Source organism: Gobius niger (assembly GCF_951799975.1).
Source record: "Gobius niger genome assembly, chromosome: 3".
NCBI classification, from domain to species: domain Eukaryota; kingdom Metazoa; phylum Chordata; class Actinopteri; order Gobiiformes; family Gobiidae; genus Gobius; species Gobius niger.
This window is the reverse complement of record NC_136854.1, coordinates 16,225,037-16,244,014: the sequence shown is the minus strand read 5'-3', so window position 1 is coordinate 16,244,014 and position 18,978 is coordinate 16,225,037. Positions and strand designations below refer to the sequence as shown.

General features: G+C 42.5%; 2 protein-coding genes across 4 annotated transcripts in view; both read right to left on the bottom strand.

The window, feature by feature from the left end:
* Window positions 1-508: 508 nt before the first annotated feature.
* The window catches only part of LOC306960697 (LIM and calponin homology domains-containing protein 1-like), a 30,664-nt gene continuing 12,194 nt past the window's right edge, over window positions 509-18,978 (bottom strand). Inside the window, exons 10-24 of one of the 3 annotated variants that reach the window (XM_079553171.1) lie at window positions 9,772-9,810; window positions 8,892-9,021; window positions 8,663-8,811; window positions 7,331-7,931; window positions 6,253-6,588; window positions 4,951-5,053; window positions 4,810-4,835; window positions 4,497-4,610; window positions 3,259-3,351; window positions 2,725-2,908; window positions 2,557-2,653; window positions 2,379-2,450; window positions 2,179-2,287; window positions 1,949-2,051; window positions 509-1,480 (exon numbers count right to left, since the gene is read on the bottom strand). In XM_079553171.1, the coding sequence (XP_079409297.1) occupies window positions 1,455-1,480; window positions 1,949-2,051; window positions 2,179-2,287; window positions 2,379-2,450; window positions 2,557-2,653; window positions 2,725-2,908; window positions 3,259-3,351; window positions 4,497-4,610; window positions 4,810-4,835; window positions 4,951-5,053; window positions 6,253-6,588; window positions 7,331-7,931; window positions 8,663-8,811; window positions 8,892-9,021; window positions 9,772-9,810 (2,182 nt within the window). In that variant the 3' untranslated portion in view covers window positions 509-1,454. The remainder of the gene's footprint in view (window positions 1,481-1,948; window positions 2,052-2,178; window positions 2,288-2,378; window positions 2,451-2,556; window positions 2,654-2,724; window positions 2,909-3,258; window positions 3,352-4,496; window positions 4,611-4,809; window positions 4,836-4,950; window positions 5,054-6,252; window positions 6,589-7,330; window positions 7,932-8,662; window positions 8,812-8,891; window positions 9,022-9,771; window positions 9,811-18,978) is intronic. The other 2 variants (XM_079553173.1, XM_079553172.1) reach the window with 2 other exon arrangements.
* LOC306960698 (uncharacterized protein) lies at window positions 16,264-18,976 on the bottom strand. Its single transcript, XM_079553174.1, has 3 exons — window positions 18,287-18,976; window positions 16,997-17,308; window positions 16,264-16,689 (listed from the first exon to the last, which is right to left on the bottom strand). Exons 1-3 carry the CDS (start codon window positions 18,343-18,345, stop codon window positions 16,395-16,397), a joined length of 666 nt encoding a protein of 221 aa, XP_079409300.1. The 5' UTR covers window positions 18,346-18,976; the 3' UTR covers window positions 16,264-16,394.

Sequence of the window (18,978 nt, the reverse complement as noted above, 5' to 3'; positions counted from 1 at the left end):
CGCAAACCTCTAATTTTTACTATTATTATGATTTTAATTTGTAAATAAATACGAATTTATAATCACAAACAATGTAGACTACTGTTCAATCAGCATTATACATTCAAAGCTGCATTATGCAATTTTGTATGCGAAAAAAAAGTTGATATTTGTGTGTAATTAACCTTGTAGTGAGTGACCGAGCGGCTGTAAGAGTGGTCAGCATGGCGCCTTTCTATCATGTTGGCTTCGACAACAGTTGATCCTGGAGCATCCGAGAAACCACTGTGATGGAAAGTAAAGGTGCCATACCGACCACTCCGCTGGGTCACTACAAGGTCAAATAAGCACAAATATCAACTTTTTTTCAAACATAAAAAGTTGCATAATGCACCTTTAATGGGCTAATTTTGTTTTAAGGTCATGGTGCTTATTAGTCATTATTACATGAGCGCACATGCTGTATACGTGTCACTAGTCTAACCAATGTCAATGACATCACAAGAAAAACAACAATTACAGCAACAATCATTAAAATATTTTATTGATAAACATACACTTGCTATAAAAGACAAATCTGCACTTCTCTGCGCCATGATATGATGTTGTGTGTCCAGTTTATGGTGAGGCAACATTTGTAAAGGAGGCAGAACAGGAGAGGCCAATCACTGCACTGACAAAAGCACAGCAAAGGACTGTCATTGGTTTAGGTCTTGAGATGAACGAGGTGAGACGAGGTGGGGGTGAAATGCTGGTACGGAGCGTCAAGTCACTGCATACATCTATACATGCATGACTCACACACACATGCACTTATGTCTCTCACACACTGTGCCATGACCCGCAGGTCCGTGCGAGTAGCCCTCTTATTCTTTACATAAGGCACTGATTTCGAATGAGAATTAACAATGGTTAAAACATCCTAAAAAAGGAAGAAAATCCAAAGAACAAAATATTAGTTAACATGCAGTCCAGTCAAAGAAATATCCTATAGCCTTATAATGGATTGAGAACCGTAGATGTACAATTTATATTAAAAACATGATAAAAGAATCTGTTAAGAAAGATACAGCACTCTCAATGTTCCACTGGTGAATACAATAACTTAGATATGTTTTCTTTCATGCAAATCTATGAACAGTAAATGAGGAAGAGTAAGGCAATACAACGGACAAGCTACACCAGTTCTTCAATTACTTTGCTAATGTTCACGATGTGCAAAGGATCAAATAGAGCAAATAAATCCATGCTACACTTATTTGTTCAGAGCAGGAATTTCATATAGTGTTTCTGTCTGTTTCCTGATACCAGTAAAGCTGGTTGTGGTTGTGCTGTTTGTTTTGGGGAAAAAGTGGTCAGTCCGAGTGATTCCAGTTTCCAGAATGATTCCCAGATGTCAAGAAAGTGATTTAAGAATCCAGAAAGTTCTCGTCCAGTCGCTCACGTTGGGCTGGTGTTCAAGTCACAGGATATCATCATAGTGTGGTGGGCTGACCCCTCCCTGGACAAAACAATAATGAAACAGAGTCAGTAATGTGTCAGTATCAAAACCACAAACCTTTTCTTCCTGTGTGTGGTGCCTTAGTTCAAACAATGACTTTGAGCAATCCTGCAGCTTTAGTCTTTCTCCCTGTCAAAAACCTCAAATGGCTTGCCGTCACCTGCTAATGTTCTTACAATTTCAGAATGACTCCACTACAAATAACTTCCAGCTAACAGCGTGTAGATATTTTATTCGCTTAACTGGTTCACTCTCTTTTGTTCCAGCAGAGAACAAGTGTTTTGTCAGAAATTAGGGCAATATTACCTAACATACAGACTGAGCCTTTTATTTTTAGCATGTTTCATATTACCTTTGCTTTTAATGTGAGCTGTGTCTTGCGCTTTTTGTGCACACTTAAATGCTGCACTAAACCACCCTGGACATTCAGATCATGGGTAAAGTGACTGTTTCCTGTTTCCTTCTCACCCCTTGATGCAATGTAGCACTCATGACAACTGAGCTGCCCATTACGGATCCTAACGTCAGTCCCTGTAGTGGCGTCTCCCAGCTGCCCGTCACAAACGCCGCACTGAAAAGACACCAAAACTCATTACGTATATTTTTTTAAAGTCCACCGAAGCAACAATGGACAGTATTACTATTTTCTAATAAAACAATAGGGGAAATACGGTATTTTGGCTGTTATATATATCTACCTTGAAGCATTGCATATGGTAAAAGAGTCCCAGGGTATCGATGATCATAGCAGCTCCTTTCCCCAGAGGCTGAGAACAACCGGAACACAGTCTCTTCCCACTGACACATCTGAACCAACAGGGAAAAGGCCAATTAGATATTTCATGAACAGCCTTTTAGAATAATTGCAGTCGTAAGGGGGTTTGGTGAGTGATAGCACCTGCTCGGAGAAGGGGGCAGGGGAGATGGATGAGACTGCTGACGCCCCATGCTTGTGTCATGTGACCCCGACCTGCAGTGAATACGTCAATACAATCAGGGCAAGTTCAGCAGTGTGTAAAAGCCCACTAGACAAATGCATTCTGACAAGTAGAGAAGGGAAAAAAACAAGCCTGTACCTCTTAACATTTTGAGGCTGCTTGGGAGGACTGTGGTCGAGAGATTCTGTCTTCTGCAGCTCCTGTTTTCCAGAAGCTTCTACGTCACACGCTGAGTCTACGGGAACATATCACACTTGTTCAGTTGACGCGGTTTCACACTGAGGGGTGCTTTTGTTTGCAGCCCACCTTGGAAGAAGTGTAGTTTTGAGGCATGCTGATCCTCAGTTCCGATAGCGACTTTGTGGCCGTTGTGCTGCAGAGGAACACTGGTGCTCTGAGGTGGTGAGCTTACACTCGTCTGTGGCGGATTATGGCTCAGCGCGCCGGTGGGATTGAGCGGAGCGACCGTTTCCTCAAGGATCCGCCTTTCCTGGGTCGCAGACAGACCAAACAAGTTTAGCAAACAATTTGATGCGGAATATTCTACTTTTTAACCAGTTCCCTGCATCCACCACCTGCAAGTTGTGTTTTACAAGGTCTTAGCTTTCAAATGTGGCATTACACTGGCCTATGGAAACAAAAACGTAACAATATACTGTATGATTTGGCCATATAAAGAAAACAAAATATTATATAATAAAGACACTTGATCCGCCTTCACTTTATTGAGTACAGTAGAGGCATCACACAGTAAAAAAAAAAAAAACCCAAACGAAATTATCTTTTGAAGGATAAATCAATGTTGAAGTAGCATCACGCTGAAATAGAAAACCTTCTTACCTCCTCATTGTGTTTCCGCTCTTCCTCCTCCACCTCTAACTGCGCTCGCTCCCACTCCTTCTTCAGCTTCTCCTGCTCTTTCTCATACTGCTCCTAGAGACAAGCACCATAAGTTCAACCCCAGAGGGCACTCATAGCTTTGTCATAGTTTGGTCAACGACTAACAACGACGACAGAATACAAAATGAACAGAAGGGGTGAATAGAAACAAAATCCAGGCTCCTGATGCAATAATTTGTATTTGGAATTAATTCCTTTGGATTCAAAAAGCCGCACACCAGTCTGATCTCCCAAACTAATGCAGGAATCACAGGCATCTCAGAACATGTTAGTAGAGCCCTAAACTACACTTAGGTTTTATAGATGCCATGGCAATAGCATGTTTGCATTGAATATGGATATCAATTTAAATTTCTTTCCAAACTGCCAATTGTGATTTTGATTGCGATTAATAGGCTCTGTGAACGGAAAGTTTTTGGCTAACTTCCTGTTGGCCAGTGCAAGGTAAAAACTACTTCCTGTCCACATTTGAACGTAATTTAAAAAACATTATACGATACACACATAAAAATAGTTTCAGATAGTTGTGCTATTATAATATTTCCTAGCAACCAATTAATGCTAGCCTTTAGCTTCAAGGCTAAAACATGTACAGTTTTAAACAGAGAAGTCTCCACAAAGCTAACTCTTCATAGGAATGAAACACAGACAGGAAACAGCCGTTACCCTGGAAAGATTAGCATCATGTCGATATGCAACATTCTGTGCACAGAGCCTATTGTGTACCGTAGTCCAAATCGGTTGCAGTTTTGCTTGATCTATCACAGATTTAGATGTTTCATATTTTGTCCACAAAAACTAGATGAAAGCAACCAGTAATGTTGTCTTCACCTGGACTGGGTTGCTTGAGTTAAGCACGGTTTATCTCTATCTTCAGAGGCTTCTTCTCAGTCAAAACAAAACATTGATTATAGAGGAGATACACCCTCAAACTACACAGTCCAGTTGATGACTCTGCAATCCTTTAATTCAATGGAGAACTCCTGAACGTCTGATTTTTTTAAATTCTAAACCTGGACACAATCCCAAAACATTGTAGTCAAAAGAACAAGACTGAAAAGAAATTCAAATGTGTCCAAATTCACACTGACGACACAAAAGAGTACATTCGTAACCAGCAGTGCCATGTGTTCCAGCCATGGAGCCATGCCTGTGCACACAAACAGTCCTGGGTGTACCTGTAGGAGGCGCTCCTGCTCCTGCTGCCACCTTTCCTGGCGTTTACGCTCCTCATTGGGGTCCCACACCCAGTGATTTACACGCTTAGCCAAGTTCAACATGGGGGTCTCAATCTACCCGCACCCATTCCAATGAGGACACACACACACACGCACACACACACCGGAGTGGACAGAATAAAAGGACAGAAAGAGAGGAAAGGTGAGAGGACAAGTCTACGGCACCACAGCTAGTGAAGACAAAGGACAGGGTCAAATATCAGAATGAAGGAGGGACACACAAATAAAGTTGGCACAGTTTTAGGATACTCACGGTAAAGTCGCTCTCTTCCAGGCCCTCTGTTGGAAGAGACATGGATATAACAGATGACGCAAAGGTTTAGGATATAAATAGCGGCGACCAGAAAAGATTTGTTGGTAAGTGGTCCAACTGTTTTCGTTCTTTTTTTTTTACCTGACACAGTGGGAGAGTAATCCTGCGTGCTGTTAGGTAATGAAGACGCAGGACTCTTCTGCTCCTCTACCGTCGTCTGGCTGAAGTTTGATGTACCATTTACCTACAAAACAATTCATAAAAAAAAAAAAAGTAAGAGCAAATCTCTGTCGTTGCTGAATTATGTTATTTATTACTGAAGAATGTCCATATGAATTACAATGTGTGGCTTATGGACAAGCTTTATGGGCAATCAATCCCAGCTGGCAACACTGGAACAAGGCGGCTGTAACAGTTTTAAATTTATTTCCCGCAGTCCTCCATAACAATTTCAGAGCCGGTAGACTAAACGAACAAAGCCACCTACACTTTCACCCACTCTCTCTCATTACATAACAGCGCAGTTACAAATGACTTCTTTGTATAATAATAATAATCCTAGTCATCCAGGTCCATGCACTATTTTTGTGAAGTGGATTCTCATAATATCAAAGAAGACTTAAAATATTCCTGTGTAACTTAAGATTTGTGGACAATCCAAGTTATGTAAGGGAAATGTTGCTTTAAAGCAGTGGTTCTTAACATACGTTCGATCGAATACCAGGGGTTCGGTGAGTCGGTCTCATGGGTTCAGAGGAGGTCAAGACACAAACCCGACACATATGATTTGTGATGACACGCCCCGTTTCAAGGTTCGGTGAATGCGCATATGAAACCAGCGGGGTTCAGAACCTCCAACAAGGTTAAGAACCACTGCTTTAAAGTGATAGTCTGGAAGTCTGAATGTATTACAAATTTTATAAAATGCGAAAAATTGACCACTTTGTCTTGCTTTTTGAAAATTCTGCTCCTGCTCTTCTCATTTTGCAAACTAAGAAGGGCTTTCTGGTTAAAGAGGGGAGGAATTTGATAGAATAATTTAAAATTTCACTCTGTCTCTCCACTTAGCAAACTTACAGACTATCACTTTAAAAGAACTTTACTCATGTGGAGGTAAAAAGTGACCCAAATAATAACACACATGAGAGTAAAAGAAACACAAATTTGACATTCCTTTTGTGTCAAATTTGTGTTACTCAAGAAAAAGTAAAAGACACTGTTCTACTGCGTTACTTCAAAATTTAGAACAAAGCGCATTGGCCAAATACTGTACTTTTTACTCTGATGCCTTTTTAGAAATGTAGAGTAGAAAGTATATTGAATGTATCTTTCAAATGTTGTGGCGTAAAAGCATTAAGTTCTAAACAAAAAAACAACTCAAGCAAAGCTCAGATCTGTAATACGTGCAGCATGTCAGTAGCTCCGTGACACCCGGGCCAGTACCTGTCCGTTGGTGTGGCCGTCCGGGGTGACAGGCTCCACGTGCGTCAGCTCCGTGACGATGGTGGTGGTGATGATGCAGCTCCGGCCTCCGATCAGGGAGCTGATGGCAGAGCTGGTGGCGGACGCCGGCTTCTCAGGGAGGGGGACCTGGGGAGGGGGCGGGCGCACCTCCACCGTCTTCTGAACGCTCACTGTCTGTTCACACGGGGCGTCCTTGTCCGGCTTCTGGGGGGAGATGGGTTTGCTGCCTTCCGGTGACCGCAAGGGGGAGACAGGGGCAGCGTGAGCTAAAGAGGCTTCAGCCGTCTCTCCGTTTACTCTCACCAGCCCATCCATCTGAAGAGGACATGAAATATGGATAATACAGGGGGATTAAAAGGGTACAGCCTGTTTTTTTATTTATAGCTGAGACGAGCACAGTGGCTGTCTAAGGGGCGATCTGCATTTCAGGGGAGACACAGCAGACCAGTTTTCTCCCTTACTGTCTGAAAAAGTATTTGTATATTGCATATTTTTGAGTTAAAAATAGGTTTATTGAAAATATATACAATGAGGAGGACCACTCAACAGTTTGACCAGGCAATATTGCAGGATGGGTCAAATGCAGCGCCCAAATTTCTCTCTGGGGACAATAAAGCAAATCCATTTTCTTTGTTCTTTTGTTGTTGATTCTTCTTTTTGAATTTAACTACAGCTATCAATGTTTTGGTTGAGAAGGGAGCCAGATGGTCAGATGGTTTGCAGGCAGCATTTGGCTCCTTCATGAAAATGATTTTACTGTGCAATGTTTGAACTTTGGAAAAAACAGCACCAGATGGCAGTATTGCTCAAATTTTGTAGAAACTTTCGTTCCAGGACAAGTATTTCAACCCCTTTGTGTGTTTATTGGATCTGGACGATTATAAGTTAAAATAATAATAATAAATTTACGCCATTGAATACAGCGTGAATTTGCAACATTTGTAATGAAATACCGCATCTTTAAACAACTAAATAATGCTGATGCTCATGAATACTTGATAGGAATGACGAGGGTGGAATGGTTAGAACACTGAATTGCTTGCATGAGAAGACAAACCTTGATCGACTTGTGTCCGGACTGTGCGCTCCAGGGCTTGGCTGCCAGCAGGGGCACCGGTCTGGAGACGGACGGGGGGGAGGGCAGCGTGCTCACTGCGGGGGAGGGCTGGAGGTGCAGCTGTGAGGGGGCTGGAGCCGCTTTGGGCAGGGGCTGTCGGACCGGAGGGCGCTGTTGCTGGACTGTGACGATCGGAGACTCTGCCACTGGTTTCCTCAGTGGTTCTACGAGGTCCGGAGACCGAGGTGGCACAAGTTCAGGAGTCTTCACGGGACTGCTGGGCGGAGTGGGGATGGGCGAAAGAGTTTTTTCCTTATTGCTAAAGTCCACTTGTTCAGTATTGTGCTTCTTGTCCGATACGACAACAGTTTTGTGCAGAAGTTCAGAAATGTCTGTTACAGGTGGCGTCGACTGAAGCTCCTTGTCCGCTTGCTCTTGGTCTGGATTGGTCGCAGTCGTTACGGGCCTGGGCACTTTCAGACTGTCAAGAGTCGCATCACTAATAGTGAAACGGAGAGCGTATCGCTGTAAAACCATGGCGGCTTCTTCTGGGGTCGCTGCATTCTTATAGGCTTCACACAGCTCTGCCTCCCGGCGTTGCCTTAAAAACACAAGCGATAATCAGAAGATGCATCGCGTGACATTACTAAACCATTAATCTGATTTATTTGTAGTCGGATATCGATTCCAATTAAATATGTTCATGAAAGTAAACCACAACGCTTATAGAAAATATAAACTGAATGTTGAAAACTTTGCAACAATAAGATAAGATTTAACTAATATTATTCCGACCACAGCATTGTGTCATACTTGAGGGCGTGGCACCCCGAGCTAATCACAATTTTCTACCATTTTTAGATGTTTTCTGGCGCACTATAAGCACAAACAAATAAAGTTAAGCTAAATGTTTTATCTCATTCTTACATAAGAAAACTAAGCTGATTTAAAGTTAAATCAGCTTAGTTTTTCTCCGTTATTTATGCATTCATGAGCTGTTGAACCAATTTGCACCTCACTATGTCTCTATCTTTATGAGGTAGAAAATACATCCATAATTCAGCATTTCTTAAAGCAATGGCTTCGAATGTGACCATTTGTGGGCGTTCCTAGAGATGCCATCTATAGGCAACTATCTATGCAACTAGATTTCTGGGATTTCTTGTACATTACAGAATAATAAAGTAATGAGGGACTTCTGGGGTCATCATTTGCATAATATACAGGTAAGACAATGTTTGCTCGCACCCCCTAAAATGGTGGATTACTATACCAGCATTCAATTTATAAACATTCAATCCCAAACTGTATAACAGAATGTGTAATCCATACTTCTCCTCGACTATCTCTTTGTAGGTTTTGATGCTTTTCCGTTTATCGTTCTCCTCCTTCATCTTCTTCTCGATCCTCTTCCTCTCTTCCTCCTTCTTGATCAGGTCCTGGGATGCGCTGCGTCTGCGGGTCTTCCATTTGGCCAGGTCCTGCCATGACAAAAGTGTTGTTAGCGCACAAAAGAGTCACACGATATGAAGGCACTTGTCTGTAATCTTATCCCTCTTACGTCTTGCCATTCGTTCTCGTCCTCTTTGAAGGTGCTGTACTGCTCCTGCATGCGCTCGTACCGCGAGGGGCTGATGTGCGGCAAGTGGCCCATGTCGTCCTCGTTGAGAATGTCCCCCATGCTCGCACTCCTGGACGCAAAGAGGGCAACGATGGTGAACACGCAAAGAAGAGCTAATGTCGGCACGATTTGTTTGTTTGTCTGTTTACTCAAGCCAAAAGAAGAGATGATTTGATTAGTAATCGGAAAGGGCCCAGTGCAAATGACAAAAGCAGCATTTTTTCATTTGAAGATGTTTTGCCTCTCACCTGATGATTTCAGATATTTTACCAATGGTTTATAAGGCTTTAGATGAAGCCTTATAAAGGGCTTTGTTAAAACTAACTTTAACAAAGCCTTTAGTTAAAGTTAGTTTTCATTGGCATTTCCTGATCTTTTTGGATCACTTATTAGATATTTCTTTCAATATATTCAATATTATGTTCTGAGGCATTTAGCCCCATTAAATCTCGCCCATATACCACAGGTTGGGAAGTGCAAATCTGTCATTTTGAGCAAGTAAAAGAAGCAGTGTTAAAAAGCTCATAAAGGGTTAGTTAGCGTGAATATTCAAAAAGAAAAAAAAAACAATAGTAGTTCTCCAATTTGAAAATAGGTAGATATATATGTATGCCAGTTTGTTTTTTATTATTGCGTGATGGCACCAGTAAACCAGACTCCAACTAACCCTTTGGATAAAAACCAAATGAAAGGCTTGGTGTTAGCGAGACGAGCGGCCATTGAAGAAAAGCAGTCACTTTAGACAGGGCGCCCAACAAAAGCAGAAGAAAACAATGTCTTGTCATGCAAATATGTCCTTCATCCATCGCCGGAGACTTACTCTGTGTCCTCAGATATAAAAGCAACTCGGCGGCTCATCCTAAAACAACAACAACAGCAGCACAGTGTGAATGGATGGAAAACACCAGAGGCAACGGCAAACAACTTGTTATGAATCATGACATTTCTCGAGGGAAATCAGTAATAATGTTGTAATTTCTGAATGTGAAAGTGAATGTGTTGGATTGTTTGAGAAACAGCGACATTGGTACAATCCATGCAAAGAATAGTTCACCAGGCGTCTCACATAATGGGAGGCAGGTCATCGTCCCGGAGCCAGGAGGGTTTCTTTGGTGGTTGTGAGCCCACCCCCTGCACTCTCTCCTCAGCCTCGGCCTTGCCCTGCTCTGCCTCCTCGCTACAGGCCCGGGGGGCAGTCGAGATGGGCAGAGGGCTGGGAGATGGGGGAACGCACATGCTATGGGCTGCCTGGTCTAGAGCCAGTTTGCTATTATCCTTTTCCTCCAACATATCTTTCACCAAAGCACTCTTCCTGGTTTGAGACTGGGAGGGGACGGTTTCTGCCACCACGGTAACAAAGCTGCTGGGAAGGCAATGACAAGGCCCAAAGATTATAGCACAAGTGCACAATCCAAACTGCACCACAGAGGAATTTAACGGTCAAATTTCAGCCGAGATGACAATGTAGATTTAGATACACATATTGATCTGTGATATGGCTAATAATCAAGAAATAAACATGAAATCCAATCCACTTCACTTGCAGAGGAATTGCCAATAAAAACAGCACATGCACAGACATACAACACCACAATCAACACGTGCAACAATAGGCCTCTGCAGTATTTTGTTTCATTTTCTACTGAATTTGTAAAGATAATGAACACAAGAATGTTTTTTTTTCCCTCCAACGATAGATAAACTACATGTTCAGTACGTGTGGGTTATGGTACAATGTATTAGATGTATAGAAGTCTTTATACTAACTTTAGATGGTTTGTGCTAAAGAAACTTCATAGAAATACTTTTTTCTTGTTGTTGCTGGAGTTACCAGATTCCAGCAAAAAAATTAAATTAAGTGTTTATATGGAGACTGAAGCAGCTTAGGTGCAAAAAAAAAGAACTGCAATAATGAACCTGAATCTAGATAATCCCCTGCTTTACACTTACACAAACCTACATGTTTTACAATTTGGGATGTGTGAATCAATAAAGTATTGATACTTTTCATACCAGTGAATAAGTTGCATTCACGTGACATCACAACATTCTGTCAAAATGCAGCTATTTTTTGTCCTGGTTTTTGTCTAATATTTCAGTCATTACTGGGACAATCCACATGAAAAAAAAACCGTCATAATGTTCAGAGTCTTGTCTTTCAGCACATATAAACTATCAAGTTATTTCCTTATAAAGGCATCCCAAAGGAGTGACAATATCCAAAACATCTGGTCAGATGAAAGGACTTTCAGCCACAAGATGATATATAGCAGGTTTGTGAATCCAATCACTTCCAAATAATGATCAATTACAACATTTGGCAATTTTTTTTTTGGAGATTTCTTTTAAAAAAAAACTATTTCTTTCCTATAGAGTTGTATTGGTTAATGACATCCTAACATTTTTGAACAAATTCCGTCCTATTTCAGAATCACTACAATGCCTAAGAGCGATAGCAAAGATTTAAAGTAAGGCTCCGCACGCCATAAGCATATACGACGTTTCGGGCCACGTGTCCTTCATCAGACAAGGTTTTACTGCCTTTGGATGTGCGTGCCTATTTCTTTGTTAAGAGTGACAGCAAAACATATAATTTTCCTATTAAAAAATCCTCATGCGTGTGCGCTATACTGGACTTTTTTGGTTAAAATTCTTCCTGTTCCGCTGCTCCAGTGTCACAAAGAAGCTCTAGTTGTAATGTTTATGCATCTGGCTTCTAAAACTGAAAAGAATGTAACTCACACAAACACGAAAAAGTGACTGAAAATTATGGAATCGATATTGGAATTGTCAACACCAGCCAGTCAACACCAAACAATTGGTATTGTTTGAAAAACTCAAATCAAAAGTGCAAAGCGTGTATTATTTTCATTCAGACGGTGTGTCATCAAGCTGAAGTTAAGCAGTTTTGAGGCTCATATGGTGCAGCTGTGATATAACTAAACAACAGCAAATAGCTCCACACTCTCTTGCTCTTGCACAGAGGAGCCAGAGACATGCCAGACAACTCCAAGGTTAGACCCCCCCCCCACATGCAGACTTCAAACCACCACAAATGAACTGCAGATCTGATAATCACCCACAGAAACAAATCCGAGCAGACGAGCGCTTTCAAATACAAATACTTTGAGTCAGCCCACATCAGGAGCCCGGCTGTGACCGCTCTGAAACATGCTGGTTACGAGGTCCACCGCACTTCAATTAGTACAGCTGACAATGTGGCGAAACATACAGTAATGTTCGAAATTATTATTTAACCCACTGTAGCCGCACTCCATGCTGGATCAACGCAGTTACAAGGCGCTCACTGACACACGGCCCGGAGGAAGTACCTTTCGTCGCCCGCTTTTTCAGTCACTTTAGGGCGACTCTGTTTCAGCGCGGCGCTATACTTGACCGATCCAGGCATGGGCAAGAACTGGTTAAAAGACTGATTCGATTTGCCTCCGCCGGGTTTCAGACTTCGCCGAGCCATCATGTCGTCTTTCTCGGCGTCTTTCTCACTCTCCTCTTCCAGATAAGTGGCTGCTTTGACAGTTTCGGTAAAGGGATGGATCGTTTCCATGGGGGGTTTGGCTTGATCCCCTCTACAAGAAAGGGAAAGTTCTTAATTCGAAACAAAACGGATCAGCGAAAGAGTTAGTCCAGGGCTGCTGCGACATGCAAAGTCCACACAGAAAGGCCCCCGCAGCGAACCTGGAACCTTTTTGTTTCAAGGCGAGAGACTAGGGCAGCACAATTAATGGCAATCAGATAGAAAATGCAGTTTGAATGGTCAATTGGCAAATCACGATTAAAGTGGAGTTATTTTTGAAGCACAGAAAACAGTATCTTCATGCAATACTCTGGATTTTCTTAATCAGGCTAAATTTTAGCCTTGTTTTAGTTCTAATTTAGCATTTTTAGATTTGAGATCAGTCTCGTTTTGATAAAAATTGATGAAATAAACAAATTGGGTTACACTGTGCCTCCCTCATCAAAACAGACCTGGAGCTGTATTTCGAGGCACTCGCGCATTTTTGAGTAATCTTCGAATCTCCTCCAAAGACAAGCTCCTCCTGAGGTCCTATGTCCTATGTTGCTAAGTGTAATCCTTTCCCCATAAAAACATACGTTGGTCTGTTTTTTTATTTTCCAATTCATTGAAATAGGGTGGGAGGAGCTTAGAGTTAGTTTGCTTGAATAGGCAGGAAGTGAAACTACTGGGAATTAGCTTTAGCTGTTTTAGATCAATATTGACTTTTTAATAAGTGTAAGATAGTGATAATAATGTGTTTGACATTATTACCAAATACCGCAATTTGTTTTCCTTACATCATCCATTATTGAGATATTTTCCAAAATCATGCAGTCCCACGGGAGTATTAACCACTGCGCTGCCAAACCACAAAATCCTACGGAAGCAAGACACTGGAGGTCTCCAGGGTACAAACCAAGCGGGTTAGTAGCGTCCTCTGCACACATTTAGGGGTAATTCCACACAGTCCCACCTCGCGTTCCTGCTCAGGTCTGCTTCCTTTTTGCTCCATGGGAAGTTATCGCTGCCGTCTTGCGTGTGGTGTTTAGTGCCGGGCATGGGCAGGAACCTGTAGACTGTGGCACTGCTTTGTTTATGGAAAACACCTGTCCTCCGTGCCATCATGTCATCCTTCTCCAGGTCGGGGATTCTCTCCTCTTGCCCCTCCTCCTCCTCCTCTTCCTCATCTGTTCTTTTCATGTACTGAGCGAGGCGAGCATCCACCTCGGCGGGGGTCGGAGTGAGCTCGGAGAAACTTTGGGCAGCACTCTGGTTGAGGTCGGTATAAGCCACGAGGCTGGGATAGAGATATGTAAAGTGCGACAGCTGAAGAAGGAGAATCTGTGCATGCAAAGTAACAGCAGGGACATGCAAACAGCATGCAGGGGATACAAGCTCTGTGATGTATAAGAGAGAGGAAGTAAACCCCAGTCAGGAATCAATACACAGGAACAAAAGAGTAAGAGAAAACTGAGTGTGCAGGTGCAGGAACTATTACTGCATTAGGGTTCAGCAGGGTTGTGTTGTGCGAGCATGGACAACACTTGTTCTATTGCATCAAGTAAATCTTTATTCTGTACTTGTAGACAATAAAGTCCCAATAAGGAAATCTGTCTTCTGATTTTGACCCATCCCTGAGTCATGGTCAAGAGTTTCTAGCCTGTTCTTGGTGGATGGGGACCATCAGAACAACCCAAACATAGGGACAACATGGATAGAATACACCTGCCCCATATAGGAATCGAAAATGGGACATTTGCTATTTGCTGCGAGGCAAAAGTGCAAGTCACTAAGCTAGAGAGCCACAAAAAGGCAGTGTAAGCCATGTTAGCTCAAGCATCTCTATCAATCACTGTAATACTGATGGCTTGTAGGCATCAGTATCACCAGAGTCTGAGCAGTGAACATGCATGTGCCTGTTCTGACCTGATTACGAGCTCGTCATCAGCACGATGCAAAAATCTGTGCCATGATTATTATTTAAAAAGGCTTTCATGTTACACATTTCTTGTGCAAGCAGCACAGTTCCCCTCCAGTCATCACATACTCTTGTCTTGTTATGTTTCATTCATTCATATTGTTTCCCAAAATCATTTTTAAAAGGTCAAATTTAGGTCAGATTTCATCTACTTCTAAAGTAACATTTGAATTGTTTCAGCTTTGGAAATCCCACTACTTGACTGAGGCCAGATTTCTTTTTTGCTGAATGACGATGGAATACAACTGGGAAAATTATATATAATCGCGCTAGCTCATGATTCACTGATTGGAGGGGGACTTTTGGATGCAGCATAAACAATGCACTTTATCTTGCAGCTCGAACTAAAGCGGCTGTGGAGGGGAGCTGGTGCCGTCTCGCCTTTAACCTTATCCATACCTGCGTTCCCGCTCTGAAAGCCGGGAGCCAGGGCCTATGGTTGGCATGGAGACTGTTGCTTTGGACAGGAGTCGTCTTAGCAACTCCGTCTCCTCCCCTTCACTTGTATCTACGGGCTGCTCCATCTCAGTCACCGCCCCGAAGGTCACCACTTTGCCGTGGCCCCGTCTGGTCTTTGAAGATCCACTCAATGAGCTTCTAGAGTTTTTCTCCAGACAAGCCTGACACACAGGACTTTCCTCACTAGATACGGTCTCACAATAGAAGACACAAAACAGCATTCACACAGCATTCAAGGACAAACAGGGTGGAAGAGAAATCATGAACATACAAAGAAATAGACTGAGAAGGAGAGATGACTGCGCAGATGAGGACAAAGCGTGTGTTATGAACTTCTCTCACACATTTGCATACATACACACAATTCTCTTTCTAGACAGCCACTTTCCTGGTTACTCTTTTAGGCGCACAAAACACTCTTTATCCAATCTAATGACATCAGCAAAGAGAGGAACACAAAGGCTGAGCAGTGCCAACAGTGACCTCACACAGACCCTCATGCGCACGGGCCAAGTCTCTCTTCTGTTTCAATGGACACTGGAGAGGACTGAGGAGCACAGTCATGAGGAGAATAAACAAGGGAGGGGGACGATGAGCAAAAAGTATAACTTTATAGGAATGGTATGAATTTGTCATTGTTGTTTGCCACAAATGAAGAAAGGGGTTTTGCATATTAGTTTGCTATAATTTGCTCAAAGTATGGATTTTCTATAGATAATAATAAAAGTATATTGCAGAGGTCTGGTATACAGAGAAAGAGAACTGCCTGCTATTGTGCAAAAATAAACAACTTTATTTAACCACTGATTTGGATTATGTGAGAATTTCCCTTTTTCTCTCAGCTTGAGTAATTGTAAACAAAGATGTGGAGTTACAGTACTTATGTCACAGTTGGAGGTGATTAAAGGATGAAAATGCCTCACATTCCTGACCTGACATGGTCCGTACCAATCAATACAGTGCATGAGGCGGAATAAGTGCGCTGCTTCATAACATTTAAGTCCACACTGGGAGTAGCACTGTACATTTTATCATTTTCTCTCAGCTTTTAAACTGTAGAGGTTCAAGGTTGTTAACTGTTGAGTATTGGGGGGTTAAACACACAAATATGTTTCTGCCTAACTCAACAGACCTTTTGAAAGGCCAATAAAATGCTACATCAACTGTTAAAAATGTTCTAGCATTGAGCTTTGAATAATGTCATGCTGTTCCCTCATGAAAAACATACTTCAAATGTTTCTTTCATACATTTTGAAGTAACCCAGCATATTTAGACTGACACCTATGTTTTGAATTGTACATACTTTTCAGTGCTCTTGTGACATAGCAACACGTGACCTGAAATACTCCGCAGCATTGCTTCATAAAACAGTGGGGAAAAAAACAATACTAAGGTGTCATAAAATAGGGCACAATCATGCATAATAAAGCTGAAGACTCGTAAGTACAGACACGACAACCATGAGTTGACACAGCACACACTCGTCCACTAACTACTGTCATGGATGGAGCACCTGGGGTCAGACATCTTGAGCCTCTCCCACTTCAGCATATCGGCTTGACTCATGGGCGCGGCGGCAAAGCTCATTGGTCCGTCCCTGTTTGGGAGGGGCCTGCTCTGAGCACGCCTCAGAGCCAGGTCGTCCTTCTGTTTATTAGGCACGGCCCTAACTTCTTCTTTCTCCGCTTCCTCCTCATCCTCCTCTCGCTCACCGCTAGGCGTGGGCTTCAGGAAGGGGTTTTCTCTGCGGGTAATGATGTCAGGGATTATCACTTCCTTGTCACTGGCCAATCAGACGGGAGGTACAGTGGGGTCACACGGCACGCAATGTGTTAAAGGGTGACCACACCATCCAAGGAGAGGAGGAAGGATAGAAATAGGAAACAGAAGGGAAGAAGTTTGAATGAAAGTAGGGCAACACAATGTGAGGAAAAACATACAGCGTCCTGGCATAACTAAGTCATGTTTTGGTCAAATTCAGACCTTAATGACTGATGTTTACTCATCAAAGTTACAGTATGTGCTTTGCAATAAATGTTATGAATGGATATAGGAAGCAAACCAACAGCAGTAGCATGCAGGGCGCTAACCTGTTCTCCCTCTCCTGCAGGGTTTGCTGAGAGGCGCGTCTAATGCCCTCCCAGCGCTCCATGTCCTTGTTACTACAGACAGGCGGAGGGACGAACTGCCGCACTTTGGGAGCAGCCGGGCCCCGTGCAGCCCTCCTCGACGCCAAGTCATCCTTACGAACATCGGGCACCTTCTGCACCTCCGGCCCCTCCTCCCCGTCCGAAGAGGAGTCCCAGGCCGCCTTCTGAGATCGCAGAAACTCATTGTCTCTGCGCAGGATGATGTTGGGGGGCGACGGCGACCGCACTTCCGGCTCCTCTTTGGCGGCCGGGCTGGGGTCAGAGATGGCTGATTGGATTGTGACGCTGTGAGCATTCATGCAGCCGAGGGATAGTGACGTGCACGGCGCGCGGCTTGGCCTTCGTAAATATGGATTTAGGGGATTAGTTTTGCATTCCAGTGTTCATCTGCGAGTCGCAAATCGGGAGTATTTTACACACCAGACCTAAAACGGTCACTCGACAATCTAACACATGCAGACAACCCTTGTAGCACCCCCCATAACAGATAGAGGGTTTAATTGATCAAGCGAGATTATTGGTTATCTGGACGAACATCACCGACATTGTTGTTTGGAAGAGAATACGCAAAAGTACAATATTGAGGATTAGGGCTGAGACAACACATCGTTTTGCAATATATCACAATGTGTCTTTATTGTTATACATGTGTTGTATTGGAGGCATGTATCACAAACACAACAAAGTATCCAAATGTTTTTTTTTACTTAAAGTTGAGTTAATATCTGTTTCACTGCTGATCGGTTTAAACAAAATGCTTTTCAAATGCCTCTTATTCAACATGTTTTACTCTGTGTCTGTATGATACATATTTTATTAATTACTTTTAGAAAATTAACTTGTGCTTTCTTATTCAGTTAATTCAGGGTAAAGTATTGCAGTTTGTTATTGTATACGTACTGTATTGAGCCCCCTGTATCACAACAAAAGTGCATTGTCCCGGCCCTATTGAGCATACTGTTAATGATAACAAACAAAAGGCTACAAAAACTTTTAGTAACACCAAAGCAATACAACCAACCAGCAACAGCAATCTTGGACATAACGTAATATTTGATACTATAAGTCTTGAATAACAATGTAAAAAATACCAACCAAACGCAGCAACTAACACCAAACTCAACATCATTCAAACCTGGCCAAACCAAACAACAAATCCCCCAACGGCCAAAGCATTTCAATTAAGTTATAGCCCACAACAGCGTTAGCGCCATGCCAGTCCTGTCTGACCTGTTATATCGCACAGCAGCGGGCAACACTTTAATGCCCGCCTTTTCCAGTTTCTGCATCTTTCTTTGCTCTGACTCCTCGGGGGTTTCGGTCTCCTCCAGAATTGGCTCCTCTTTGTGGTTGAAATTGTTTTCTGGAGCCCACGTGACACACTTTGGACTTCTGAAGGGAGGTCCAGGTTTTTTGCCATGTTCTACATTGGCTTGACTGGGAACAGTTGTAGGAAATGTGGTGGGTTCAGAAAGTTTTCAAATGTCTTTTAGTTTTGTGTAATTACCATCTTATTATGGTTCATTCTAATACTAAAATCAAATATATTTCAACCCAATTGGTACAAAATAAAATGGTAGTTTATTCCAGTGCTCTCAATCATAGATGCTTTGGAAAATCATTCATAAAACCTCCATCAGGACTGGATTGTTTTAGTGACCCCTCATGAGGCTTTGTCAGCAACAAACACTCTTTTAGCTGCAGGCTGCATTTGAACTGAATTAGTAAAGAGGGGGTCTGTATAAATCCAACCTGCTGCTGAAAGATCGACTGAGATTTAACACCATTTTAATGACACAGGAATAAAAATAGGGGTATGAATACTTCCTGAGCCCACTGCATGTCAGGATAGTCCTACAATTTGCGTTTTTATCCGTTTAAATGATAAACTGGATTGGATGAATGAACTTAATCATGTGTGG